Consider the following 24,830-nt stretch of genomic DNA (forward strand, 5'->3'; position numbering starts at 1 on the left):
GGAGCTCCCGGGACCGTGTTCCTGTTAACCCTCCCCAGGCAGCGTGGCCATGCTGCACCATCCCCACCCTGCATCAGGGTACCCCCAGCAGGCACCATGCACCGCCCAGACCCCAAAAACCCCAAAGGGGTGACCCCAAATAAGTGATCCCATGGAAAAAAACAGGTTTGGGATACGGATTCCACCCCAAAAAGCATCGCAGGACGCAGAACCCCGCAGCAGCAGCAGGGTTAAGCGGTGGCAGCAGGGACAGAAGGGCTTTATCACCGCGTGTCCCCCGTGCTCAATGCGCCCCTTGTGCACGCGAGGCCGGTCCCACCCCGCACCAGCCCCCCGCTGGGATGACGAAGCCCCCAAAACTCTGCCAACAGCACCGGGCGCGGGGCTTTTGTCCCCAAAGCCCTGTCCTGGGCAGCAGAAAAAGCAGCATTAATTAAACAAACGATGCCCTTGTCGAGATGAGCCCTTCCCCAGCAACCAGGATTTGATTTAAAACCCACGGATTCACCTAAATCCCCCTTGGTTGGGGTCTGAGGTTTAAAATCCTGCAGGGGTAAAACGCCCCAGCCCCATCCCGCTCCTCCTCTCTGTCAGAGGGAGTATTTCTAATTCGGGTAGTTTCCTTTTTAACCAAAGAGGCCGTTTCTCAGCCAAAAAAAGGCACATCCCTCGCTCCTTTTATTTTCCCTTTGCTGGGAAGGTGGCGGCTCATGCCTGAACCTCCCCAAATCAAAGAATTTAGGGTCAGGGTGGGGGGTCTCCTAGCAGCAGCCTGCTTGGGGCACCCCCAACGAGCACCCACGGCATCAGAGAGCCTGCTCGGCCTCCGCTTCACCTTTATTTTGCAGCTTGTAAACTTAAAAAAGGCTTTGCCAGCACTCGAGGGCATCAAAAGGGAAAAAAAAATTAAAAAAAAACACAGTAACTGCACCCAAATCCCCTCTATGTAACCCCAAGACGCGTGTGCTGCTTCCAGTGCTACACCAGGCCTGTGGGGTTTTAATTTGGGGTAACGGACCCGTGGAGCAAGGAAAAGGGCGCCTGGGTCCCCCCGCTGGGTGTTTTGCTCCTTTTTTTCCAGCATTCTCCCCCTTTCCCGTGCCGGAGTCCCCAAGCGGGCTGTGCCAGCAGAGCCGTGGCTTTAATTTCCAGAATAACCTTAAAAAATAGAAAATCTCCGGCGTTTCTCGCCCCCTCAAGCCCCTCAATCATCCAAATCGGGGTCGTGGCGCTGCCTGGCCCCGCCGCGGGAGCGGGGTGAGCGGCTCCTGCTCCTCTTCCTGCTCTTGTGGCGCGGGGACGCTGCCCTCCTGTGGGCCGGGCGGCGCGAGGGGCTCCTGCCCGAGCCTTCCTCGCTGCTGGAGGAGGAAGAGGAGGAGGAGGAGTCCGTGGTGTCGTGGCGGCGGCGCTGTCGTGACGCCTCGGGGCGCTCCTGGGCTTTCCTGCGGTGGTGTCTGTGGGGATAGGGGGCAAGGTCAGAGCTGGGGACGCCCATCGGGGACATCCCGGCCCTGCTGCGTCCCCGTTACCTCTCGTCGCGGTCCGGAGAGGAGGAGGAGGAGGAAGGGGAGGCCGCCCGCTTGTGGTGTTTGTCCTTTTTCTTCTCCTTCTTGTGTTTTTTCTTTTTCTTTTTCTTCTTCTCCTTTTTGGCTTTCTTGCCGCTCTCCGTCCTGCGGGGTCAGGGTGAAATCAGCCATGACCCTCCAACCCCTTCCTCTCCCCAAAAACCCGTCCCCAACCCTCCCTCCAGGCACTCCCCCCGTGGGTACCCCAGTAAAGGAGATGCCTGCAGGGAAAAAAAGGGCTTTTGGGGTCAAAGCAGAGGGTTTTGGGGGTGGATTCCCAAAGGTTTGGGGATTCTCGGGTGGCACCGGGACGTCCCCAGCCCTCACCGCTTCTCCTCCGCCTTCTCCTCCTTGTCCTGCTTCCTCTTGGAGCCGGACACCTCAGGACTGCCAGGGACCTTCTGGTGCTGGAGGTTGGGGAGAAAAAAAGGTGGAGCGAGTCCACGGGCTTGCCCAAAGCTCTGAATTACCCAAAACAGGCGCTTTTTCCCTTAAAAGGGGGAAATTAACTTTGGGATCAAGTTGAAACGCCCACAGCTGTCGCTTGTTGTTGTTAAGAACAACGGGAAACGCACGTACCGTGAAGACGGAGAGCCCCATCTTGGCCGCCTCCTTGTCCTCTTTGGAGAGCATCACCCGGCCGGCGCTGCCGCTGGGGACAGAAAAGTGAAAAATGATGATAAAAAAAAATAAACAAACGTGAAAAATGATGATAAGGATAAAAAAAAAATAGAGAAAACTGCTCTGAGAGGCGGCGTCTCGGTGCCCACCTGGAGCTGCCCAAGCCCACCACCCGGTCCACGTCCTTCTCAGCTCGCTCCGCACCGTCCCGCTTGCACACCTCGGCCAGGTCCTGCGGGGGAGAGCACCAAGTTGCGTCCCCCACCCCAAAAAAAAAAATAAAGAAAAAGAGCTGGGGGGGACACCCCAACCTGTAGGGACGGCGTGGGGACCCCCTCACCTCCTTGCTGAGCCCCGTGGGCTGCCTCTTCACGTTCTTGTAGCCCCTACGACAAAAAAACAAAAGGGACAAAGGGTGCTGGGGGGTGCCCCAAGGATTTATTTTTTTGGGGGAGGGTTGTGAGGGGGGGGAACTCACAGTGCTGCCATCATGGCCTCCTGCTCGGCCAGGCGGACGGCGGCCAGCTCCTCCTCGCGGGACAGCGGGGTGGCCTCCTTCTTGCTCTTGGCGTACCACGTCAGGTCCTTGCCCTTCTGCCAGCGGCCCACCGGGGCCATCAGGGAGTTTCCTGCGGGGACACAAATTAGTGTGGGGGGGCACAGTGTTTTTCCCCCTTTTTTTTCACCCCAACATCCCCCCAAGGTGCTGCGGGGGATCCTTACCCAGGTAGTTTTCCCTCTGTTTGTCCGTCTTGACGTCCTCCCAGCTGAACTGGTCCTGGCCCCCCCGCACGCCGCCGCGGGACGAGCCGAACATGGTGCCGGGGGCGCACTGCAAGAGTCACCCCCCTTTGTTTCACCCCCCCCCACACCCCATAATTGAGGGTAGGGGGGAGGCTTAAAGCAAGGATACCCCCCAAAAAAAGCCCCAAAACCCTGTGTGCAAAGATCAGGGAGAAAACCCAGAGGGAGGGCAAAGGGATGCATTGCTCAGGGGGGGCGGTTACACGAGTTGGGGGGGGGTCAGCAAAGCCCAGAAGCCCCCCACACCCGGCGAGGAGACCCACGAGGGGCTGCAGCCCCAGCAGCAAGGCGCTGGGGGCTCGGAGGCAGTGGCAGGGCCCGGATCCCCCCCTCTATTCCCGGTGTCCCCCCCTCCCCCCTCTCCTCCACCCCCACGCACCTCCCGCGCCGCTCAGGCCCCGCTCACCCCGCAGCCCCGCCCGGCTTCCACCACCGGGGAGATAAAGGAGGGGGGGGGATCGGGCTGTACCACCGCGGGGGGAGCTCCCCCTGAGGGAGAGAAATAAGGCAAAACCAGCCCAAAATTCTCCACAACAAAATATTATTATTATTTTTTTCCTTGTCGCTGTTAGGTCACAGTCCATCGGCCGCCCCGTCGCAAAGGGAGTGACCCCCCCCGAGGCGCTGCCTCACGCTGTGAGGAGGGCTTCACGCTGTCATTTCTTCCAGAATTTCTTGTATTTCTCCATGTCCAGCTTGTCGAAGGCGTCCTCCTCCTCCCTGGCCCTCAGTTTGGTGGGGAACTGGCGCCGCAGCCGGGCCTTCCTCTCCGCCTCGGGCAGTGTGTTGCTGTCCAAGGGCAACTGAGGGGGAAAAAAAAGACATTAAAAAGTGACCCTGGGAAGCATCAGAGCATCCAAAAGCTGGTTTTGATCTTCAAATCAATAAACAGTTGCCACAGTGTTCCTCAATAAGTGGTCCTGGGGAGGCGAGCGCCTTACCATGAGGATTTTCTTGGGCTCCTTGTAGCGGATGTGGACGGTGGAGCCGTCGGTCCTGACCAGCAGCAGCGGGTACTGGCGGCCATAAGCCTGGCGCTGCAGGCGGGACACGGCCACCCGGTTGGAGTTGGCCAGGCTGCAGGCAGTGTGCAGGCGGCGAGGTGGCACGAGGCTGGAGAGGTAAAGGGAGACACAACAGGTCAGCACCAGCCCTGCTGGGAGCCGCGAGGCGGGCTGAGGGCTCCACTTTTACCTCAGCGAGCTCCTCAGGGCCGCCATCCCGGCCTGGGCCAGGCTCAGGCACAGCATAGAGGTGCGAGGCGATGTGGTGCCGCTCCCTCACACAACCTAAGGACCAAAACAGCGGTCACAGGAACAGATAAAGCCCTACTGAGCCCTATTAACACCTCAGCGACGAGTTTAGCCCCTACCCGTGCCCCCAAACCCCGCCGCCCCTCAGCCTCAAGATGGCGCCCGCGCCCTCACGCCCAGAAGCCTCCAAAATGGCGCCCGCCGCGCTCGCGCTCCCCCCCCGCGCACCCGCACAATGGTTTGCCCCGCGCTCCCCCCCCCCGCGCTTCCCCCCCCCTCAGTGGTTCGCCCCGCTCACGTGCCCACCCCCCCCCGACCGCCGCCGCCTTCCCCCTTCTCCCCGCGCGCCGGGGCGAGGGGGCGTGGCCTCGGCGATGTGGGCGTGGCCTGGCTCGAATGGGCGTGGTCTCGCTCAGAGGAGGGCGTGGCCTCGCTGAGGCGCAGGCCACGCCCCTCCCGGTGCCGCTTCCCTACCACCCCTCCCTCCCCCCCCCCCTTCCCCTCATGAGCTGGCGGCGGCTGCGCGGAGCCTTCGGCCGGGCGGCGGCGGGTGAGGGGGGACGGGGGGGTCCTATGAGGGGTTTTGGGGTCTTGTGAGGGGCTGGGGGGTCCTGTGAGGGGCTGGGGGGGCTTTGAGAGTCATTTGAGGGGTTGCTGGGGTCCTGTGAGGTGTCTGTGAGGGGATCGGGGGGTTGTGAGGGGCTGTGGGATCCTGTGAGGGGCTGTGGGGGCTTTGAGGGGCATTTGAGGGGCTGCTGGGTCCTGTGAGGTCTCTGTGAGGGGCTGGGGGGGTTGTGAGGGGCTGTGGGGTCCTGTGAGAGGCTGGGGGGTTGTGAGGGAGCAGGGGCTTCCTGTCAGGGGCTGTGAGGGGCTTTTGGGGTCCTGTGAGGTCTCTGTGAGGGGCTGGGGGGTCCTGTCAGGGGCTCGGGGGGTTGTGAGGGGTTGTGAGGTCCTGTCAGGGGCTGCGGGGGGCTATGAGGGGCCGGGGATGCTGTGAGGAGCCTGTGAGGGGCTGAGGGGTCCTGTGAGGGGCTGAAGGGGTCCTGTGGGGTCCCTATGAGGTGCTGGGGGGGCTGTGAGGATCCTTTGAGGGGTTATGAGGGGCTGCTGGGGTCCTGTGGGGGCTGAGGGGGGCTGTGAGGGGTCGGGGGTGCTGTGAGGAGCCTGTGAGGGGCTGAAGGGTTCGCTAGAGTGGACTCTGAGGAACTGGGGGGTCCTATGAGGGGCTTCTGGGGTCCTGTGAGGTGTCTGTGAGGGGCTGTGGGGGTCATTTGAGGGGCTATTGGGGTCCCATAAGGTCCCTGTGAGGGGCCTGGGGGGTTGTGAGGAAGCAGGGGGTTTCTGTCAGGTGCTGAGAGGGGCTGGGGGTGGCTTTTGGGGTCCTGTGGGGCTTTTGAGGGTCATTTGAGGAGCTGTTAGGGTCTGCTGGGGTCCTGTAAGGTCCCTGTGAGGGGCTGAGGGGTCCTGGGAAGGGCCAGGGGGTCCTGTGAAGATCCTATGAGGGGCTTCTGGGGGTCCTGTGAAGGGCCAGGGGTCCTGTGAGGACTCTGCGAGGGGCTCTAAAGGTCCCTGTGAGGGTCCTTTGAGGGTTTTTGGTGGGGTGGGGACTGTGAGGGGCTGCTGGGGTCCTGTAAGGTCCCTGTGAGGGGCTGGGGGGATGTTCCTGTGGAGGGTTGGGGTTCCTGTGAGGGGCTGGGGGGGGTTGTGAGGGGTTTGGGGGGTCCTGTCAGGGGCTGGGGGGTGCTGTGAGGACCCTGTGAGGGGCTGGGGGGGTTGTTGAGGGGGATTCTGAGGAACTGGGGGGGTCTTTTGAGGGTCCTGTGAGGGGCTGGGGGGGCTGTGAAGGTCATTTGAGGGTGTTTTTTTGGGGGGGGAGGGCTGTAAGGGGCTGTTGGGATCCGGCAAGGTCTGTGTGAGGGGTGGGGGGGTCCTGTGAAGGTCCAGGGGTGGGCAATGAGGGTCTGGGGGTGGCTCTGAGGGGCTGGGGGGATCCTCTGAGGTCCCCTTGAGGGGCTGGATGCGTGACCATGGCTGTGTGAGCATCCCATTGATGGAAACCTGCCCCGGTGCGTGGAAGGATTCCCCTACAAAGTCCCTGGGGCTCCCCGGCTGGATGTGGTGAGCCTTGAGCTGTCACTGCCCGCTCAGGAAGCGTCCCAACGCTTACAGAATCAGAGTTGCACCTCTGAAGAACCTGCTAAAAATAGGGAACAGGTTTACATTTTACATCCCTAATCTGGGAGACCTTTCCCGGGGCTCCAGAGAAACTGTCCTGTAAGCTGCTTTTCGACTCGGCCAGGGGGGCTTTGCCTCCTCCTTACGGGCTGCCAGCTAATCAGCATTAATTTCGTTTAGCTCTTGGGATGTCTGTCCTGGGCCTTGCTGCCTCCGTGCTGCCTGCCAGGTGAAATTTGGGGTGGTTTTAGGAAGCGGGGCTGGCCCGAGAGATGCTCCTCACCCTGGTGGCAGCTCCCTGCCCCTCTCCTCACCTCACACCCACTGAAAACGTCAAAATCTGAGCGGAAAAGGGGGAAAAAACAAATTCAACCTCTGCTCAAAGCGTCCCTGGAATTCTCACAGCTGCAACCACGGCTTGAAAAAGTGCCACGTAGGGGCAGGGGGCTTTGCTGTGCCAGGCCAGCCCTAAAAGCTATTTTTGCTACCTGCTGGCCCCGGTTCCCAGCTTGCCAGCTGGGTGTTTGCTGCCAGGCTCCTTTGTCTGGTGGTGGAAATCGCATTTTTTTGGCTGTAATTTACCTCGTGTTTTCCTCTGCAGCAAAGGAGGAGGCAGGAGGGGACGTCTGTGAGTCCTCTGGGTTATTCTCAGCTTTTTTTTTTTCCCAAAGAAAGGTGCTCGGCGTGAGCCCTGGCTGGGCAGAGAGGAGGTTTGTGATGGAAAGGGGTGCTGCGAAGCCAAAACCCTCTGAAACAAGAGCTTGGGGCAGTCGGTTCCCATTCACCGAGGATTTTGGGAGCTTCAGGATTTAAAGGAGGCTCCTAGAAACAGTAAAGCAGGAGCCCTAGGTCGTGGTTAGCCGGGTTTGGTGTTCCCTGAGGACGTGAGGCTCGCTGCTCTGCCCCAGCCAGACCTGCTTTTGGCCAGCTGCCGGAGCAGAAGCCAGGAGAGAAGATTAAAGAGCAGCGGGCGGTCTTCCTCTGCCGTCTTAAAATCATCCCGGGGCGATTAACAGCTCACACACAGCCTGGGTCCTGCCCGCGAGCCCATCATGAGGAGCTGGAAGGGAGCAGAAGGACGAGGTAGGGATGCCCGGCAGTGGTGCCACACGAGGAGCCGTGTCTGGGGCATACTGGAGTGACTGGGAGGATAAACTGGGTCCCCAGTGCTCCCCTGGGTGATTTGTGGCGAGGGGAAGAAGCAGGGAGAGGAGATTTGGGCAGGTAGGAGGGGTGTGGGGAGGTGCAGAGGGTGCGCTCCTGCTTTTGGGGGCTGAGCATTTAGGGAAAAGCTGCAGTTTCAGGACTTGGACTCGATGATCCTTGTGGATATTTGGGGATAATTCTCGAATCTTTGGGAACTGCCAAGGAGCGAAGGGAAGGACAGAGCCGGGCCGTACCCACGGGCACTTCTTAAAGGTTTGCCCAGCCTTGATGATTTTTTTCGGATGAAAAAGCCTAAACCAGCAATATAATAATGCACAGAGGGGCCAATCCTGCAGCACCCAAAAAAAAAAATCCCAAAAAGCAGGTCCCTTTTGGCCAGCGATTGAACTTAGGTGGGTTTATGCCCACGCCAGCCTCTTCCTCTCGCTCTGGATAAGCACAGGTCAGGCAAGCACCGAGATTCCTCAGGGTAAGGGGGAAAAACTCCCCTAATTTGCTGGCTTGAGAGCTGCCTGTGACACCACGGAGCCGTGCCAAGGGGATTTAGGGATAAGGAGGCATCTGGCACCCACGGGCTGGGGTCAGGGAGGCAGCGAGGCTGGATTAGGCAGCGGGGCCATGGCCAGCTCTGTAAGAGGCCGTGCTCGGCTTAAGGATGCTTCAGCAGTGATCTGGGAGGTCGGGCTGCCCTTGCCATGATCTAATTAGCAGCAGAAAGGCTCCGGGGCTGCACCCAGCCGGCGAGGTTTAAAAATTTTGCCTTTTTCGGGGTTTTGCTGCTTGGGGGAAGCAGAGCCGAGGGATTCGTCTTGCTCGTGGTGACACCTCTGGGTTACAAGCTGCGGGTGGGTGGCAGCCCGCAGGTCTCCCTGCATTTTATCCTGTGTTTTTCTAAGCAGCTCTGTGTTTTTTATTTTATTTTTTCTCTTTCCAGCCATGCAGGGACCAAGGCCGGTGGTTCTGAGCGGCCCATCGGGTGCAGGAAAAAGCACCTTGATAAAGAAACTGTTTAAGGATTACGAGAACATCTTCGGCTTCAGCGTCTCCCGTGAGTATCCCTGAGGGTTTGGGGTAGGGGATTTTTGGCATTGCTAGCCCAGAGCCCGAGTCTGTAGCTGCGATCCTGTCCCAAAAATAGTGGGCCCAGGGCTGGCTGAGTCTTGGTATCGGGGTTAATCAACGAAGCACTTTGCCCCGTCGTTACACTCAGTCCTTCCGCCGTTGCTCTGCAGCCATTTGGCAAGAACCCAGGAGAAATCTTCCCCCAGCCATGGAAGATGTGGAGAAGCACCATAAAAACCCCCTTCCCCTCCTGCTGAATCCTATAAAACAGCGTGGTGCCCTCTGGGATGTTTTGTAAGGGCTGTAGGCTGATAATGACACACCTCGGGGTCACCAATTCCGCTGTGCTCTCTGATCACAGCACAGAACAGGATTTTCTTTGGGCAGCTTGCCCAAAATATTGTTTCCTTTGTCTTGGGTGACACCTTGAAGATTATTCAGCCACGCATGGCTCATTCACCTGATCTTCCCTGGGGCTCTGCAAGGCATTACGTGTGCTTCAAAATGCTTTTTACTGCCCTAATCCTTCGGGTGCCGCAGGTGGAATCCTTGCCTCCAGATCTGTGAAATCCAGATTCATTCAATCATAAAAGAGCAAATCCTGGATTGTGAAAGAATTTAATGGTACTGGAGGTAGAAAAAACTTAACACTAAATGAAAGATGTTTTATTTCATTCTATTTTTTTAATTCAACTGAATATCTCGCTAAAGAATTCACTCCAAACTAAACCTTGTCTCCTCCAGGGTTGTCTTGTGGTATATATTTTTCCCTAAATCTCTGTAGGCAGCTCCAACCTTGGTAGTTGGTGCTTTATACAAACCTAGAGGTGATCATTGCCTTATTGTGGGCATGTTTTTAAAATAATACGACTCCAAATGACTTATTCCCCTAAACTGAGGCAGGGACCTGAGTAATGTGTTTAGGATCACACAGGGGGGGCTGTAGCAGAGCAGAAAACCCAGCCCAGCCTCCTAAATCCCAAATTGACAGCTCAGCCCCTAACGATCTCAGCTGATTGCTTTCAGATTATCTAGGATTCTCCAATTAAAGGCCGACTGACGATGCCGTGGTGCTTTACCCTGCCTGTTTCCTAACCTTTGATCATTTTAAACAGAGAAGCAGCTGCGTGGTTGGGCTAATCTGCTGCGTGTGCTTTTATTTCTTTGGTACTCTGACTTCCTTGTCAGCCTGCACAATTATCAAGGCCGTTTCTTGCAGATACGACGCGGCAGCCGAGACCTGGAGAAGTGAATGGCAAAGGTGAGTGCGGTACGGATGGATCAGTGCCTCGCCCGATTCACCACGTTGCTGCTCCAAACACTCCTAAATTTTGGTGTGAAATGCTCGAATCCCGATGGGCAGATAAGGTAGCCCTACAAACGTGTTTATGGGGTGCGTTCCTGCAGGCAGGAGGAGCGAGCATTCAGCAGTGACACATCTGGATGTGTTTACTTTTGGTTTTGATCTCGCTGGCCACGAGACCGTAGTCACTGCTGCTCCGCAGTGTGCGCCAGATGCGGAGAGAAGAAACAAAAAGGGAAGGATCAAATGAGGCTTGCGCTTAGGCAGCTTTCACTCTGAAGTGAAAGGGGAAAAAAATAACAAAAGATAGAGAGACATTGATGTTTGTTTGTATTTCATCTTCCCTTTTATATCCCGGTCTCTCTCATTCTCATCCGAGTCTTTAATCATAAATGTTTTCCCACCAAGGGCTGTGGCAATCCCGTTGTAGTGGCTTTGAAGCTTGCAGACGGGTTTCTCCCTGCACCAGGAGGGGGAAGGCGCATGGAAAAGAGGGCACAGCAACACGTCTGGCCCCACAGAGTTCCAGAATAGTTTGAGTAGGTGTTGGTTGGTTGGGGTGGCGAGGGGATGCTGTAAATGTTAATTAGTGAATAGATATCCACAGTGTTGTACTAAGCAGGCTTTGAGGTGCTTTTCCCCTGAGCACCTGAGCATTTTTGGCCATCAACTTTACCTTCAAAATTGTTAATTCCTGGGTGTTTTTCCTCTTTGTCCCATCCAGATTACCACTTTGTGACCCGAGAGGAAATGAAGAAAGAAATCGATGCTGGGGAGTTCCTCGAGCACGCAGAGTTCTCCGGAAATATGTACGGGACGAGGTACGCAACACGGGCACTCACCACCAAACCCAGGTGGAGCTGAGGTTAGGGTGAAGGAGAAGAAATTTTAACTTAATGACACCGTTTTTTTCTCCAAAGCACAGATTCCTGCTGTAACGAAGCCTTTCCTTTTGGTAGCGAGGCACTCGTCGGATTGATTTGCTCACCATTAGACTGCAAAGTTAAATCCTGCAAAGAATTACCCCGCTATAATTAGCTCATCGCTGCCTTATCAGATCCTCTGTGGGCTGTGGGGCTGCTGAAGTCGTTCGTGTGCTGAACGCTTCCTTGCAGAGGGGCAGTTTTCGCAGTCTATTTGCACTGCTTAATATTTTCCAAGTGCTTGCAGACTCGTACATAGATGCCTTGCGTGCCACTCTTGACTAGAGTTAAAGAGTTGGATGGATTTTAAAATAGCATTGCTCCCGGCCTCGGAGCTGGCGATCAATAAAACGTTAAGCTGCAATGTTAATTAGAAGTCAGATATCTTACATAATTATTGGGAGGAAACTGTGGTGCTACAGCCCGGGACCTGCTAAGGAAAGGTAAACGTGTCCCGGGATGCTTAGTTGAATTTAAAGTCACCTGAAATACGTTTTGGGAAGATTTGCATTTGTTAAAGGGCCTGAATGTGCCTTTTTTGTGCAAGGGGAACCCAACCTGGCAGCTCCCCGTGCCTCAAACACCCGGCACCAAGGAGAAGCCAAGTTCAGCCTCCTTAATCCCCGGGTACATCCTGCGTAGGACTGGCTGCCTTCCTGCCTTCCTGCGTGCCCTGCTTAATCCTCTCGGCCGCCACACGGAGGAGGTGGCAGCTCCTCGATGTCTGACCCGGTCCGAGTTGGTCGCGGGGTGGATGTGGGGACGGCTCCTTTCTGGGGCTGGCTTCTGCGAAATTTGCAGATTTTGGCGTTTAATCAAGCTTGGGCGGAAAGGGCTGACAGGATCAGGAGTTCTTAGGAGGGAATCAGAGACCTGAACGCCTTCCAAAAATAAAAACTAAATTATGTTGGAGTTTGGGTTGCAAAGCAGAGAGGGGCGAGGGGTACACATGCTCATCTGCATCTCAGACGATTTGGTCAGCGATGGGGAGGCAGCACAGGAGAGCAGGAACGTGGTTTGGCTTTTCTCTGCCTGGTGATGGTAATTTTGCAAGAGTAGAGCTTGGTGATGAAATGCCACGAAGTCTCACCAGCTAATAATAACATTTAAAACCCCAAAATGAATTTCTTTAAGGACAGAGCCCCCTGAAAGGCTCCCGAAGGAGCCAGGATTTTAATTAACTTAGAGGCTGCGGGCAGAGGGGAGGTGTTGGGGTTTCTTCCTTGGGGCACTGGGAGCTGCTGGCTCTCGGCGAAGTGCTTGCAGCAGGAGCGTGGCAGAGCTGCTGTTGGGGGAACCAAGCCCCCAGCGCTGGTTCTGGAGGCTCTGACCCCTTCCCCGTCCCTTCTGTCCCCAGCAAAGCCGCGGTGCAGGCTGTGCAGGCCCAGAACCAGATCTGCGTCCTCGACGTCGACATCCAGGGCGTGAAGAACATCAAGAGGACGGACCTGAACCCCATCTACATCTCCGTGCAGCCCCCGTCCATGGACGTCCTGGTGAGCGGCTGCCTTCCCTTGCCGGTAGCGGTTAGAGGTAATCGGCGCCTTGCTCTCAAGCCACATCCCCCGAGCAGTTTCCCCCCTTCTTGATTTATCTCCACGTTGATTTATCTTCGTATTTTAAGGGCTGCACAGCCAGGGGCAGGGAGGTGTTTCCAAGCACGCTCCTCTCCTGCCCGGTCTGACTCTCCAGGCCCTCACCCCAGTGATAAACCTTCCCGTGCCCTGGGTTTGGGGCCCTCCTGCACGGTTTCCATGCTGAAGTGAGATTTCTTGTGTTGGTTTCAGGCTCTGTTACAGCACAGCCAGGCTGTAAACGCCTTAGATGTGCTTAAGGTGGGGAGGTTTTGTGCTCAGACCTGCTTCCAGCTACTGAATTTAACCCTAAGGGGGCTGGTTCTGCAGCATTGGAGTTCCTATACACCTTCTGGCCTCCTGTGGCCCTATAAAATACCAATCACGCTGTACCTCTGGCAGAATGGAACCACCGACGTGGTTCAGAAGGGGATGCAGATGCACAAGTGCTACTTGCTGAAGCCGTGCAAGGAGTATGTGGCAGGGAGGCCCACAAATCCCAGCTCCCAGCCCTGGCTCTTGGTGTGGGGGTGTTTTCTGCACGCAGCACCCGGGATGCTCCTTTTTTTTAACGCGTTTGTCATTGGGTTTAGGAAAAGAGGCTACGTGACCGGCAGACTGAGACAGAGGAAAGTTTACTGAAGCGTTTGAGCGCGGCCCGCGTCGATCTGGAGCTGAGTAAGTCCGGGGGCCTTTGAGCAATGTGCCCGGGGAGCAGGGAGGGGGGCGCTGGTGACCGAGGAGCTGCTTTCTGCACGGACGTCTGGCTTCTGCTCCCCGAGGAGCGCTGGCAGGGCTCGGGCATGAGCTGGCTTGGATCTGAGCATCGTGCTGCATCGCTTCCCATCGCGGCTTCCTCGAGGGCATTGGGCAGAGGAGCGCGTTGGCAGTGGCTGAAATAAGAACGGGAAAAGGCTGCAGGAGCTCAGCTCACGCACGAGCGGCGAGGCAGGGAGAGAAAGAACGCGGCCTCCTCTAACTCCCCTGCCCTTGGCTCCTTCCCTAGGTAAAGAGCCCGGCCTGTTCGACTTGGTCATCGTTAACGATGATTTGGAAAAAGCCTATTCCGAACTGAAGGAGGTGCTCCTGAAGGTGAGTTTGGGTTTTTTTTTCTGCCTCGTGCCCTGTTTAAGCTGCAGGGACGTGCTGGTGTGCAGTGTTCTTCCAGCCCAGCCTTCTCCAGATCTGCCAGACCTCGCGTTGCTTCCCAGGAGTGACGAATGCTGAGTTGTTTTCCCCGTCTCCTTGCAGGAAATCCAGAAGACCCAAGAATCCAGGAAGTCCTGAGCCCGCTTGGACCCTTTAACTTATCATTCCCGAACCACATCGCGGCGTTGCATTTCAAGAGACATTCCCCTTTAGGCCGGCCCTCCTCCCAGAGTTCCCCTAGGATGTTTCTATTAAAAGGAAGGAAAAAAACCCCACAACTTTCAGTTGTTTCTGTACGCTGGGGGTGCTCGGGCTGTGCTCCCATGGGTTCACACCTCACGCAGACAATTTGGAAGCGACTTCTCAGCACCTGCTGAGGGGCAGAGCTGTCGGGAGCTGCCTCCTGCTGCCTCTGCTTCCTCGTGCAGACCCGGCCGCAGCTCCTCCAGGTTTTTCTGATCATCCCCAGCCTCCTGGCGTTCGATTCCGTTGCTCTTGTAGCACCTGGACACAGCTCAGGTTTGTTTAACAAGCAGGAGGGGAAGGGGAAAGGTTGTGGGATGGGATCTATCCACAGCCCCATTCCAGGGGAAACGTGCCATGAGCTTTTCTTTCTCTGTCACTTTAGCAGTGACGTTGTAATTCAAATGCCCGTGTTCCACTTCAGTGCTGGTAGGTTTTTGGTTGCTTACATATGTACGAACTAAGGAAAAAAAAAAAAAAAGATTTCCAAGCGGTGCAGCCTGTTCTTTTTGGAAGATGCATAAAATGCTCTCTTGAGGGCAGAAATAAATCTGCTTTCCTAGCAGGGATCCATGAATTTTAGTCTCTGGCTCGAGCCAGGGAGAGCTTTGCCTTGTGCCTTGCTTCCCTGCCTTTGTGCAGCCTTAACTTTGCTGCCTTCAGGGTAGTTCAGAGCCTTTTGATCCCTCCCTCGTGTCGTGCCCTGGCCCTCAGGGGCAGGATCAGTCTCTCCCTGAGCCGCGTTGCTCAGTTGTGAGTGTGGGAGGCACCAGGCACGAGGCTCCGCTCGCAGCCTTGCTGTCCCAAAACCTCTCCTGGAAGACACGGACACTTTTGGGGTTTGATTCTTGAGAAATGGTGAATCCTGCAGAGCTGGCACCCTCCCCATGGTTACTTCTGCCCATCCTCCCCAAAAACAAACCCAGACCAACTGCATTGTGCACAACAAGCAGACAGACCGTACAGCACCAGGCTGTGCTCATTTGCTCACCAAAACTGCCTTTCCATGGCAGGCTCATGCTTTTAACTCAATTACCTTGGCTCTTACCCTCTTTATATCCTATTTCTCTGCTTTTCCCTGCTCCTGGCCCCCTCCTAATTCTCTGAAACCCCCCGTGAGGCAGGACCTGACCTCCCACAGCCCTTTTTTTTAAGCCGATTAGCTTCATCATTTACCTCTCCTGGGGTATTTTAAATATCTTCTGTAGACTTGGGTGCAATTCTCTCTGCTGACAAGGGGCAAGTTTCTAGGATTTGGTTAAATAACCAGGAAAACGCTTCCTTAAAATTTCCCCTCCCTGGGAGCATCCCCGCTGTCCCCATGGTGGCGAAGGGCGCGCTGCTGAGCGCTGTGGGGCCCTGCGTGACATTTCCCCGGGGGGCCGAGAGCTCGGTCCCGTTCCGTGGGCTGCGTTTGCAGTGGGGAAATTTCCCCTCTAGATGGCGGAAAGGGCAGCAGGAAAACGCAGGGGGCCCACGCTGCGGAGCGTTCAAACGCGGAGGTGCGCGACTGCGGCGCTCGCCCAGCTCCGAGGGTCCCCACGGCCACCGCTCGGGATCCGAGGAGCCGCGGCCAGATGGAAAAACCAGATGGAAAAACGGGCCCAGCAGCCGGAGCCCCGAGGCACCCCGAGCTGTAGGGTTGCCAGCCCCAAATCCAGGCTGCGGGAGAGGTAAGCGAAGGCTCCCGGAACAGGCAGGGACAAAGCCGCTGCTTCGCGCAGGGGGAAAAGTCACGCGGAGCGCTTGAGCTGTGGCTCTGCGACCCTGCTGCTCCCTTCCATGATGGGAGCAGGGAGGGAATCCTAAATAACCTGCCCTATAACGGGGTGACCTGCTTTTAGCCTCTGCTTGCTGCACCCAGCGCCTCGCTGCCCGTGCTGATGTGAAGCGATGGGACGGCGGCGAGCGGCTCGTGCGGGGCCTCTGGGCGCTCAGCTCCGTGGAGGAGAGGAGGTTTCATCAGCTAAATACACGGGGAGGGGGAAAAAAAAGCGAGTGTTGCATGCTCAGCCTGCCCGCTGCCCGCCCAGGTGGGATTTGGGGGGCTGCGGGGTGTTTTTGGGGTCTCGCGGCAGCCGCCAGGAGGTGTGGGGTGCCCCCTTTCCAGGGGCAAGGAGGGCGTTGCGCTGCCTTATCCGTGCCGAAATGCTCCTCGGCTGCTCTGCCGGGATGCCAGGGTGAGGTGCTGGGGGATAAAGGAGTGGTGGCGATACGGGGAGAGCAGCTGGGGGGGTTGTTTGGTCCTTTTCTGGCTGTGGGGGGCCACCAGTAGGACAGGGGGGTGGCAGCGGGTTTGGGGTTATGAGGGCAGGGACGTGCCTGGGGGCAAAAAAAAAAAAAAAAAAAAAAAGAGCAAAAAAAAAATAAATCACGTGCAGGTTTTGGGGCAGGTGTTGTTGGATCGTGGGCATTTTGGGGCGTGCAGGTGACCCCAAAGGCCGGGCTTGGGGCTGCTCCTCCCAACAGGGGGAGCAAAGGCACCGGTTGGGATGTTTCCCCTCTGCTCCTTCAGAAGGGAGCATCCGGGGTGCTAATTACACCTCCAAAACCAACCCCCCTCCTGGCTTTTGGGGTTTGCCTTCTCCAGGATGCTGCTGGCTGCTTGGGGTGACACCTGGGGACCCCAAGTAGTGACACCAGGTGACTCGTGTGACAAGTCACCCAACGGGGCTCCTGTTTCAAGGGATAAATGTGGGGTCGGTGGCTTTAGGTGCGTGATGGCAGAGGTGTTTTCACCTCCTTTTGGGGTGATGACAGGGCCACCAGCCCCAAATCCCGCCTGGGAAGGGAGCGGGGTGGTGGCACGGGGCTGGTGGCAGGGACAATGAGGGCAGGCAGCGCCCCGGCACCCGCTTCAGGTGCCCCCAAGCCCAAATCGTCCCAGGGGGAGCCAAGAAATGCCGGAGCCACGCTCGGGGATGGCATCGAGCAGCCGAAATCAGCCCGTGGCCCATCCACCACCCCGTGGCTCTTCCCCTCCTCGTGTCCCCCAACGAGCCCCTGGGCCAGAGCCTTGTCCTTGCCGAGGTTTTTCTCGGCGTCCGTGCCTTTGGAGGCAGCGCTGAGTCTCGGGCTCACTTCATGCGACTGCAAAAAGGCCCCGCGGGGCAGAGGCGTCCCGGGAAATAATCGGGCAGCGGGGGCAGAAACGGGCAGGAGGCTGCGGGGAAAGGGGCAGCGGGTTCCCCCAAACCGGCCCGGAACGGGGTTTTGGGGTGATGGCTGTGGATGTGGGTTTGTGGCGGGCTGACGACTGGACCTGGTGATCCTAAAGGTCTGGTGATCCTAAGGGTCTGGTGATCCTAAAAGCTGGATGGCTTTGTGAATCTGAGATTATCAGTTAAAAACTTCATGATCAATGAAGTTCCAAATAAATAAATTTATTTTCTGTATCCAGCACCTGCAAGCCCACATTTGCAGCGGGAGGGAGCCGGTTGTGCCTGGTAGCACTGGGGACAGTTTGGGGGTGATGCTGGATGGTGTCTGATCCCCAAGGGATGCTGTACCCCCCCTTGGGGACACCGATGCCCTCCTGTGCTTCCCGCAGGACAGCGAGGGGACCGCTGCGCGCTGGCTGCTGCCGCCTTACCCTGAGCCACCCGCCCGCACCGCCGCAGAGAGCAGGTAGGTGCCATAAAACCCCAGCTAATTAACCCTCATTTGGGATATTAACCCTATTTGTCCCCACCCAGGATGCTGCTCCTCCGGGGCTCTTCTTTCCCTCAGGAGGAGGCCGGGTTTCTCTGCAGCACCCAGGGGATGAGATGCTCCGGGGTGCCTAGAGACGGAGACCCCACAGCCCCTGGCGCAGCCACCCGCAGCAGGAGGAGGAGAGCGGGGCCGGGAGGTGGCCGTGCCCGCCCCACCAGGCTGTATTTGGGTCATCCTCATCGAGCGGCCGTGCAGCTGTGTCAGCCCTGGAGAGCCCGGGGACACCGCTGCCCGCACCGCTCGGCTGGGCGCCGGTACCCATTTTCCTCAAAATGGGAGGAAAAAAAAAAAAAACAAAACACAAACAAACGGGGAATTCAGTCCGGCCTCAGCTTTTTCTGACAACAGCAGCTGTGCCTCTGCTGGTCCAGGACGTGGCTCCATCCCCGTGAATCACCCGAAGCCATCTGCAATTCAGATTGCGTGCGGGGCGGCCGCTGGTACAACAGGATGCTCCTGCGGGCGGGACGCGGTCCCCTCCTGGCTCCGTGCTCCTTCCTCCCCGGGCATGAAAGGAGGGAGGTGCAGGATGTTTTCCCGGCTCTTTCTTTCCCCATCCCGGCTGCCGGAGGTGGGGGAAGCGATAAAAAGAAAGGAGGTAGAAAAGGGCAGATGCTGGTGCCCAGATCCTGCTGTGAGGGGAAGGATGGGGCAGGCGGGTCCCCAGCATCCAAGTCCTCGCTGATGGTCATGGTTGTGCCCACAGAGTTCAACCTGGGCTCTGTGAGTGCTGAGCTCATTGCTCCTGCATCCTCCCTGCCCCCTGCATCACAGCAGCTCTCCCAAATCTGTTTTGCCTTCATATATGTATTTTTATTTTGGAATATGCTGTGTTTTTTTTTGCTCCATCTGCTCTGCCAAGCATGGGCGCTGGTGCTCCCAGCCATCACCGCAGCTTTAGGACCTGCTGCTAAACCCCAGGCACCGGGGCTGGGGTTGGAGGAGCAGAAATCAAGCAGGTGGCCCGGCTGTGATAACACCTCCAGGCTCTTCACTGTTTTGTTTTGTTTTGTTTTTTGCTGAAATCCAACCTGAATCCCCCTTGCTGTGTTTTGAGCCCTTTGGAACTCATCCCACACCCCGTGGTTGGAGAGAAGCAAATCCCCCGGTCCTGCTGTGGCTTCTGGTGCTCCTAAAGGAGTGGTTTGAGCTTTCTTCATATCTCCCCATCATCTAGCCTCCTGCTGGGCCACACTTAGCAGTAAGATCTCCCCTTCTCCACCCCACTCATCCTCTCCTTGTGCATCCTGGTGGCCTCTCCGTGGGGTCCTTCCCTGGACACAGCATCTCCATGCTCAGTCCCTCCAAGGATCCCTCCCGAACACCACCCTGAGCATCCCTCCTTTCCACCAGCGAGCCCTTAACAGCCGTGAGTCACAACCCAAATTTTCCAGCCACCCCTGTGCCTCCGAAGCATGTTATCCAGGAGCTGCGCCACATGCAGGAGCCGCAGCTCCGGGAGGGGACAATGACAGCATTGAGCGCATCGCCGAGCCGCGGCTGCATTGTGCCTGGCAGAGAGATGCCCGGCAATAATCGCCTCCTCCTTGGCTTTGTTGCAGGGCTGGGGCCGGCGGCGCAGCAGGGATTTTCCCCCCAGGGGCTGCGGTTATGCGGTGAGGACCCGCACCTTTTTTTCCTGTCTGTGAGAGGTACGGCAGGGACCCTGGGTTCGGAGGGAGTGTCGGTTTGGGGGGCAAAAAGATGCTCTGGTCCTCGTCCCGCAGGGGACCAGCTCACTCCTTCGCTGATTTTGGTCATGCGTGTGATGTTGGGAGCTGTGGACGCTGTATTCTTTTTTGCGGTTATAAAATGTTTTATGTTAAATGCGGGCTTAAGCTAGAGAAATCAAATTCCGCTTAGGGGCTGGGCGACCCTTAGGAAATTGGACCCAGGGCTTTGCTTGAAACTGTTACACAACAAGGCAGAAAGAGATGTTGCTCCAGGTCCGTGACGGAACTCAGCTGAGATTTTTAGAGGCATTTAAGGTTGTGTTCAAGCTGGGCACTTAAAAGAGTATTTCCCTAAACTCTGGCAAGGATGTTTTCCTCACCCAAAACCCACTCAGAAATCTCCAGGCTGGGCTGAAGTTTGTTTTTGAATCAGTTTGAGGGTGGCAAAGACCCTCCTCGTCCTCCTGCTGCAGTCCTGGGGTGTGCTGCCTGCTCCTTTCCCCCCAAAATCCCCTTCTGGGAGCGCATCCCTCCGGCACGGCCAGGCTGGCTCCCAGCTCCGTCTTGGGAAAATAAAAGAAGAGGATGAAAATTTGGCTGCCCCCATCCCAAGGACATTCCTCCCCCTTAAAATGGGGAAAATAAGTTATTCTGAGCGGTTTCGTGTGGCAGTGCTACTTAAGAAAGTGCGAGGCGTGGAGTCCTTGAGATGTTTGCAGAGCATGAAGCAGATCTGGCCATGAGGTTTGTGGGGACCTGGCCCCTCGCAGATGGGCACGGGCTGGCCTTTTTCCTGGATTTATTTAGGGTTTTAAGCCCAGGCATTGATGGGGACAGGCGTTGGGCTGAGCTGACCCCAGCAGAAGCTGCGGTTTCGCCGCTGGCGTCCCTAACCGCTGACAAAAGGTCCATTGAGGAGATGATGATGCTCTTTGTGAGGTGCTTTTGTCTTGCTGTATGCTTTATTTTTAAAATAATACTCATATTGAAGGACGTGAGCATGCCTGTCATCCTCACACCTCAAAGCACCTCACGAGGGCTGTCTGGAGCAACTGGGGAAACTGAGGCAGGGGGAGGGCAGCAGCTGGTGGCCTCATCTCCTCATTAACAATTTTTCCCCTCTCATCAGGGGTGACCCCCAGCTCTCTGGTCCCCTCAGAGCCACCTTGGTGCCCACCGGGGTCCCCTGGGGGCTGGAAAACTCCTCCGGGCCCCAATTCTCTTTGGGGGCTCCATCTCCACCTAATGGCCTCCTTTAGGACACACCACATCCTGTGCTGCCATGGGGGCAAACACCCCAGGCCCTCTGAGGCTCAGGAGGCCGCCGGCACCTTCTCCTTTCACCCAAATTACCTCTAAGAACCACGGGAGGGCAATCCGTCCTCCCCCAAAAGCCTCTTTAGGAATTGCCCTGAGGAAGGAAACGCGATTTAACGGGGGAAAGGGGCACGGCGGGTCCCCGCCTCATCCTCCAGCGAGCCGCGAGAGCTATTTCTGAGGCAATCTTTGGGCGCTTTCCAGGCCCAACATACCAGAGGATGTTTCTCGGTGTGTGTCATGAGGAACCCCCCTTTCCCCGGTGACACACGGCAGAGAGAACCCAAGGGCTCCGCTCCCTCAGCACCGCTCCCCCACCATTTCCAGCTCCTCTGGGGCTCGCCCACCCCCGGCTCCTCCACCCTGGGGCACTGTGAAGGCCTTTGACCCTCTGTGTTGCTCAGAGATCTTGGTGACCGGCCATATAAACCTCTGTCGTTCCAGCTCCTTGCCAGAAAAAAAAATAATAAAATAAGGATTTGGGCTGCTGCATGCTGTCTATGTACACGTTATGAGATGTGGAAATGGAGGCTGCCAGCCTCAGGTGTCCCTGCTGCCCCTAGGGCACAAGATGGCTCTGTGTGGGTCTGAGGGCTGTCCTCATGCCCAGCAGAGGCTCTGCCATCCCCTAGGGATGGTGGGGAGCCATCTTCAGCCAGGGGGACAGGGGCTGAAGGTACCTCAGGAGGCCTCGGGGGAAGGCCGGCTGTGGTTGTCCTGTGGTGGTGGTGGGTGAGGTTGCCCAGGGCTCTGTCCAAATGAGTTATCTCCAAGGGTAGAGATGCCGCCAGCTCCTCGTGCCAGCGTTTGTCATGGAAAAAATATATGTATGCTTATTTGTCACATCCATTTGAAGTGTTTCTGGCTGCAACTTGTCCTTTCACTGCGTGCTTCTGAGGAGAGCCTGGTCCACCTTCCCTGCAGCCTTCTGTAAAGCAGCTGCTGCTGGTGAAACCTCCCCCTTCTCTTCTCTGGGTTGCTGAGACTCGGCCTCCCCTTGGACAACCATTTTGGACATTTCTTGTCACCAGGACTTGTCACCAGGACCCCTGCAGAGCTGCTCTCCAGCCAGTTCCTCCCAGCTGGCCTGCATCCTGCTGGGGCCATGGTTCTGCCTTGGTCCTTGCTGAACCTCACCTGGGTCCCCTCAGCTTCACCTGGGTTCCCTCAGCCCCTTTCTCCAGCCTGCTGAGGTCCCCCTGGGTGGTGCTGCCATGTAGCTGCTTCTCCTCCAGCTGGAACCAGCCACAGACTCGGTCCCATCACCCCCACCATTAATGGTGGTCAACAGCCTTGTAGTGACGCCCCGTTTCTGGGTGAATTTAAAGACAGCCTGGCCACCTGAGCTGGGATTAGGTCTGTTTCAACACAGCGGGGACGGAGGGATCTTGGCATCACCCAAGGCCGTGGTTTTGCTTTGCCTTGTTATTTGTGGCTGTGGTTTTTTAATGCCTTCTCCAGCACATGCTTAGCCAAGAGGTTCCCCAGCATGTGCCTCGTGCCAAGGACCTTTCCTACACCAGGGAACGGGCCGCAGAGGGCATGCGAGAGCTTCGGGCGCTCTCCCATCAGCGGGATATAAACAGATAAAACCTGGGAACGCGGCCCGGAAACGCAGCTCATCCCCGGGCGGCCGAGCCGCCGCGCTGGAGCATCGCTGCTGGCCCCAAGCATCTCCCGTTTCCTTCCCAGCAGGAGGGCTGGGATGTTCCTGCCGTGCTTCCTGCCCTGGGGCAGTTTGCAGCTGCAGGGTGGGAAGCTGGGGGGAATGGGAGAGCTGGGAGCAAGCGCCCGAGCCCCCCAGGCTGATGCTGCCTTCCCTCACCATGGCTGAGAAGGACCTTGAGGACCACAAGAGCATCTCTGGGTGCCCGAGGCAGAGTCAATCCAACCACAACCCCGTGATGTCCCCAGCTTTCAACCCATGAAAACCCCCTGAACATGCACCCAGCGGTCTCTGCTTTGGAAACCTGCTGCCGGTTTCCGAGCCAAATTCCTTCAGGCACGTTTTTATCATCCCCTTTTTCCTGCCAGGGACAATGGCGTTGCTGGCTGCTCTCTCCAGCCATTTCCTCCGCTCTCCCAGACAGAAATAGTTAACCAGGTTTACTACAAGACCCTATTTCCCTTCCCAGCCCCCCAGCTGTGGACAGGAGACTATTTAGTGACAGGGTGCAGGAGCAGAGGTGCCTTTCTTCACCCTGGTACTGTGTCAGTGACCACATCCCTGGGGCTTTGGCCGGTGGCACGGCACCTCCTGGCTCTGGGGATGGTGTGAGCCAGGTCAGGAGAGTTTCGAGCACGAATAAATGGAGCCACTAGGAAAATGGTGGGACACCAGCAGGGCCGAGCACGCCTGGCTGGATTTTGTTGCCCAAATACAAGTGTTCAGGTCCATTTGAGACATTTGGGGTAGCCGCACGGGAGGCTGCCAGGACACCCCAGCACCTCTGCTGGGGACACCACATCCCCCAAGCCTCCGTGCAGCCCCCCAGATGAGCTGCTTCAACCTGCAAGCCCTGGTTCCTGCAGCCACCAGCCCCGTTGCCGTTCCCAAGCATCCCATCCCTCTGCCCCTACACCCCTTGTTTTCCCCTAAACCCCGTTTTCCCTCCCCAAATCCAGCCTTGGGCACATCAGCGGAGGCACAGGGCTGGGGCAGCCTCCAAGACCGACTCCCCAGCATATTGCCACGTCACCATTACAAAAAAAAAAAGAATGCTTTCCCTCAGAAACACAGATTCCAGGTGGAAATAGTTTAACCTCCAGCCACTTGAGATATTTTCGCCGTAACCCGTCCGTTTTGGGAAGGCTGCTGGCTCGCACAGACCTCCAGCTGCCTGAGCGGCCGGGGGACGAAGGCGATGCGGGGCTGGGGAGGAGCCGCGCGTCCCCGATGTAGCCACTTCCCCAAGGGCACCGAAGGAAGGCTGCCTGTCAATGGGGCTTTGTTGCGAGCATACAAGGCGCTTGGAGGGTGTCAGGCCCCCAGCAGCACGGACAAAGCATTTTTCATGCAGCGGGGACAGAGCAGGAGCTCCTGGGTGTGAGTGAGGCTGAACCAGGCGCTCGGGGAGCTGCGTGTGGGGTAGGGGTGTGTGAAACCCCTCTTTCTGCTCTCCTCCGTGCTGCCCCATGCAGGAGGTCTTTGCTGAGGAGGTCAACACTGCTGGTAATTGAACACAGCCAGAGTTTTGCTTGAGATGGACCTGGAGTTTGGCTGGGCATGAGCCATCCCACTGCCCGGGTGGGAGCAGGGAGATGAGGAGCCGGCAGAGCTCCACCAAACATCCGTAGGGGAGATGGACTGCACAATCCCATGAGTTCAGGAGATGGAGAGGAGCACCGTGTCCTTCCCTTTGGCCTGCCAGATGTCCTACGGCTGATATCGTCCACGCTGCTGCTCTTCCAGCCCGCTGTGGGGCGAAACCCACGACCAAGAGACCAGAGCTGGGGCTGGAGCACCAGGACTGCTCCGCACCTCCAGCCTCCCGGCTCCCCACACAGCTGTAGGGTCTGACCGAGGATGTTTCTGCCCTGAGACGGGAGAAAGCTTCGGTGGCAGACACGGGAGGACGGGACGGGACTGCCTGGTGAGTCCGTGCCGGGTTGTACTCGGTGTGAGCTGCGAACCGAGGAGCCCCCGGGAAGGTTTTGATCTCCTGCTCTGCTCCTGTAGATGAGCGGGAGCTGCTTGGGTTAAACAGGGCACTTCTGAGGACCCCACAAGAAGCTCGTTTGCAGGAGAAGCTCGTTCCTAGCTGTTACTGTAGACAGGGCTGCTCTGGCAAACGGGAGGAGATGGCTGAAAAAGGCTGACATCCCCTGCTCCTCGGGGCAGCGAGGCTAGGAGAGCAGTGGAGGAAAGCAGACAGCTTTCTGCAAGAAATATTGTGCAAAAACAGCAAAAAACAAGCGAGGCTCTGCGTGCTGGCCAGGATGTGCGTGGGTGTGGAGCTGATTTATTTGATACTCCACGAGCAGGGCTCGCCCTGAGCTCCCAAGGCAGGAGGACGAGGTGGAGGCTCTGCTCCCAGCAGCTTTGCTCCACGCCTGCCACCGGCATTTCTCCCCCTGGCGGGTGGCTCCTGAGCCCCCTGGCAGCTCAGGGCACTTTTTTTTTTGGCCTTTCCATAAAATTGTAGCAGCAGTTTGAGTGAGGATGAACTCTGATTTACGCAGAGAGCCTCACGGTGTTTATCTTGGCAGGGTGTGGTTTATCTGTGGCTTGAAGCCTTCACTGGAACCTCTCGTAATTGGAGTTGGAGAGCAAAGGAGTGCTGGTGA

The 24,830-nt window shown here is 57.2% G+C and overlaps 4 protein-coding genes across 8 annotated transcripts in view; 2 read left to right on the forward strand and 2 right to left on the reverse strand.

Moving 5' to 3' along the window:
* Positions 1-1,122: 1,122 nt before the first annotated feature.
* Positions 1,123-3,416, reverse strand: LOC311431096 (multiple myeloma tumor-associated protein 2 homolog). Of its 2 annotated transcripts, XM_084508308.1 has the most exons (9): positions 3,370-3,416; positions 2,910-3,018; positions 2,665-2,815; positions 2,527-2,572; positions 2,336-2,418; positions 2,145-2,217; positions 1,893-1,972; positions 1,530-1,670; positions 1,123-1,454 (listed from the first exon to the last, which is right to left on the reverse strand). In XM_084508308.1, the coding sequence occupies exons 2-9, from the start codon at positions 3,001-3,003 to the stop codon at positions 1,205-1,207; spliced, it is 918 nt and encodes a 305-aa protein (XP_084364434.1). In that variant the 5' UTR covers positions 3,004-3,018; positions 3,370-3,416; the 3' UTR covers positions 1,123-1,204. The 2 variants fall into 2 exon arrangements, with proteins under 2 accessions (XP_084364434.1, XP_084364433.1); XM_084508307.1 differs by lacking the exon at positions 3,370-3,416 and having other exon boundaries at positions 2,910-3,152.
* Positions 3,417-3,514: 98 nt separating this feature from the next.
* MRPL55 (mitochondrial ribosomal protein L55) lies at positions 3,515-4,583 on the reverse strand. 2 transcript variants are annotated; one of them, XM_084508311.1, is made up of 4 exons: positions 4,542-4,583; positions 4,185-4,279; positions 3,932-4,103; positions 3,515-3,793 (listed from the first exon to the last, which is right to left on the reverse strand). In XM_084508311.1, exons 2-4 carry the CDS (start codon positions 4,238-4,240, stop codon positions 3,647-3,649), a joined length of 375 nt encoding a protein of 124 aa, XP_084364437.1. In that variant the 5' UTR covers positions 4,241-4,279; positions 4,542-4,583; the 3' UTR covers positions 3,515-3,646. The 2 variants fall into 2 exon arrangements, with proteins under 2 accessions (XP_084364437.1, XP_084364436.1); XM_084508310.1 differs by lacking the exon at positions 4,542-4,583 and adding an exon at positions 4,363-4,441.
* A 101-nt stretch (positions 4,584-4,684) lies between these two features.
* On the forward strand, positions 4,685-13,928 carry GUK1 (guanylate kinase 1). 2 transcript variants are annotated; one of them, XM_084508313.1, is made up of 9 exons: positions 4,730-4,793; positions 7,090-7,501; positions 8,520-8,633; positions 9,867-9,908; positions 10,675-10,771; positions 12,231-12,369; positions 13,041-13,125; positions 13,454-13,539; positions 13,699-13,928. In XM_084508313.1, the coding sequence occupies exons 2-9, from the start codon at positions 7,471-7,473 to the stop codon at positions 13,732-13,734; spliced, it is 630 nt and encodes a 209-aa protein (XP_084364439.1). In that variant the 5' UTR covers positions 4,730-4,793; positions 7,090-7,470; the 3' UTR covers positions 13,735-13,928. The 2 variants fall into 2 exon arrangements, with proteins under 2 accessions (XP_084364438.1, XP_084364439.1); XM_084508312.1 differs by lacking the exon at positions 7,090-7,501 and having other exon boundaries at positions 4,685-4,793.
* Positions 13,929-15,334: 1,406 nt separating this feature from the next.
* GJC2 (gap junction protein gamma 2) overlaps positions 15,335-24,830 on the forward strand; it is a 29,730-nt gene continuing 20,234 nt past the window's right edge. The window contains exons 1-3 of one of the 2 annotated variants that reach the window (XM_084508316.1): positions 15,335-15,512; positions 17,390-17,466; positions 19,116-19,205. The gene's annotated coding sequence lies outside the window, so the exon portion shown is untranslated. Of the gene's footprint in view, positions 15,513-17,389; positions 17,467-19,061; positions 19,206-24,830 lie in introns of those variants that run through there. The other variant, XM_084508317.1, reaches the window with a different exon arrangement.

Source organism: Aythya ferina (assembly GCF_964211825.1).
Source record: "Aythya ferina genome assembly, chromosome: 2".
NCBI classification, from domain to species: Eukaryota; Metazoa; Chordata; class Aves; order Anseriformes; family Anatidae; genus Aythya; species Aythya ferina.

Excerpts from the sequence above, each read along its gene's own strand:
- LOC311431096 (XM_084508308.1), bottom strand. The coding sequence starts at position 3,003 with ATGTTCGGCTCGTCCCGCGGCGGCGTGCGGGGGGGCCAGGACCAGTTC. Across the intron at positions 2,573-2,664 it reads GAGGCCATGATGGCAGCACT|GGGCTACAAGAACGTGAAGA; the intron begins GTGAGTTCCCCC and ends TTTTTGTCGTAG. Across the intron at positions 2,218-2,335 it reads GTGGGCTTGGGCAGCTCCAG|CGGCAGCGCCGGCCGGGTGA; the intron begins GTGGGCACCGAG and ends TTCTGTCCCCAG.
- MRPL55 (XM_084508311.1), bottom strand. The coding sequence starts at position 4,240 with ATGCTGTGCCTGAGCCTGGCCCAGGCCGGGATGGCGGCCCTGAGGAGC. Across the intron at positions 4,104-4,184 it reads GCCCTGAGGAGCTCGCTGAG|CCTCGTGCCACCTCGCCGCC; the intron begins GTAAAAGTGGAG and ends TTACCTCTCCAG. Across the intron at positions 3,794-3,931 it reads AGCCCAAGAAAATCCTCATG|TTGCCCTTGGACAGCAACAC; the intron begins GTAAGGCGCTCG and ends TTTCCCCCTCAG.
- GUK1 (XM_084508312.1), top strand. The coding sequence starts at position 4,748 with ATGAGCTGGCGGCGGCTGCGCGGAGCCTTCGGCCGGGCGGCGGCGG. Across the intron at positions 9,909-10,674 it reads TGGAGAAGTGAATGGCAAAG|ATTACCACTTTGTGACCCGA; the intron begins GTGAGTGCGGTA and ends TGTCCCATCCAG. Across the intron at positions 12,370-13,040 it reads CCCCGTCCATGGACGTCCTG|GAAAAGAGGCTACGTGACCG; the intron begins GTGAGCGGCTGC and ends CATTGGGTTTAG.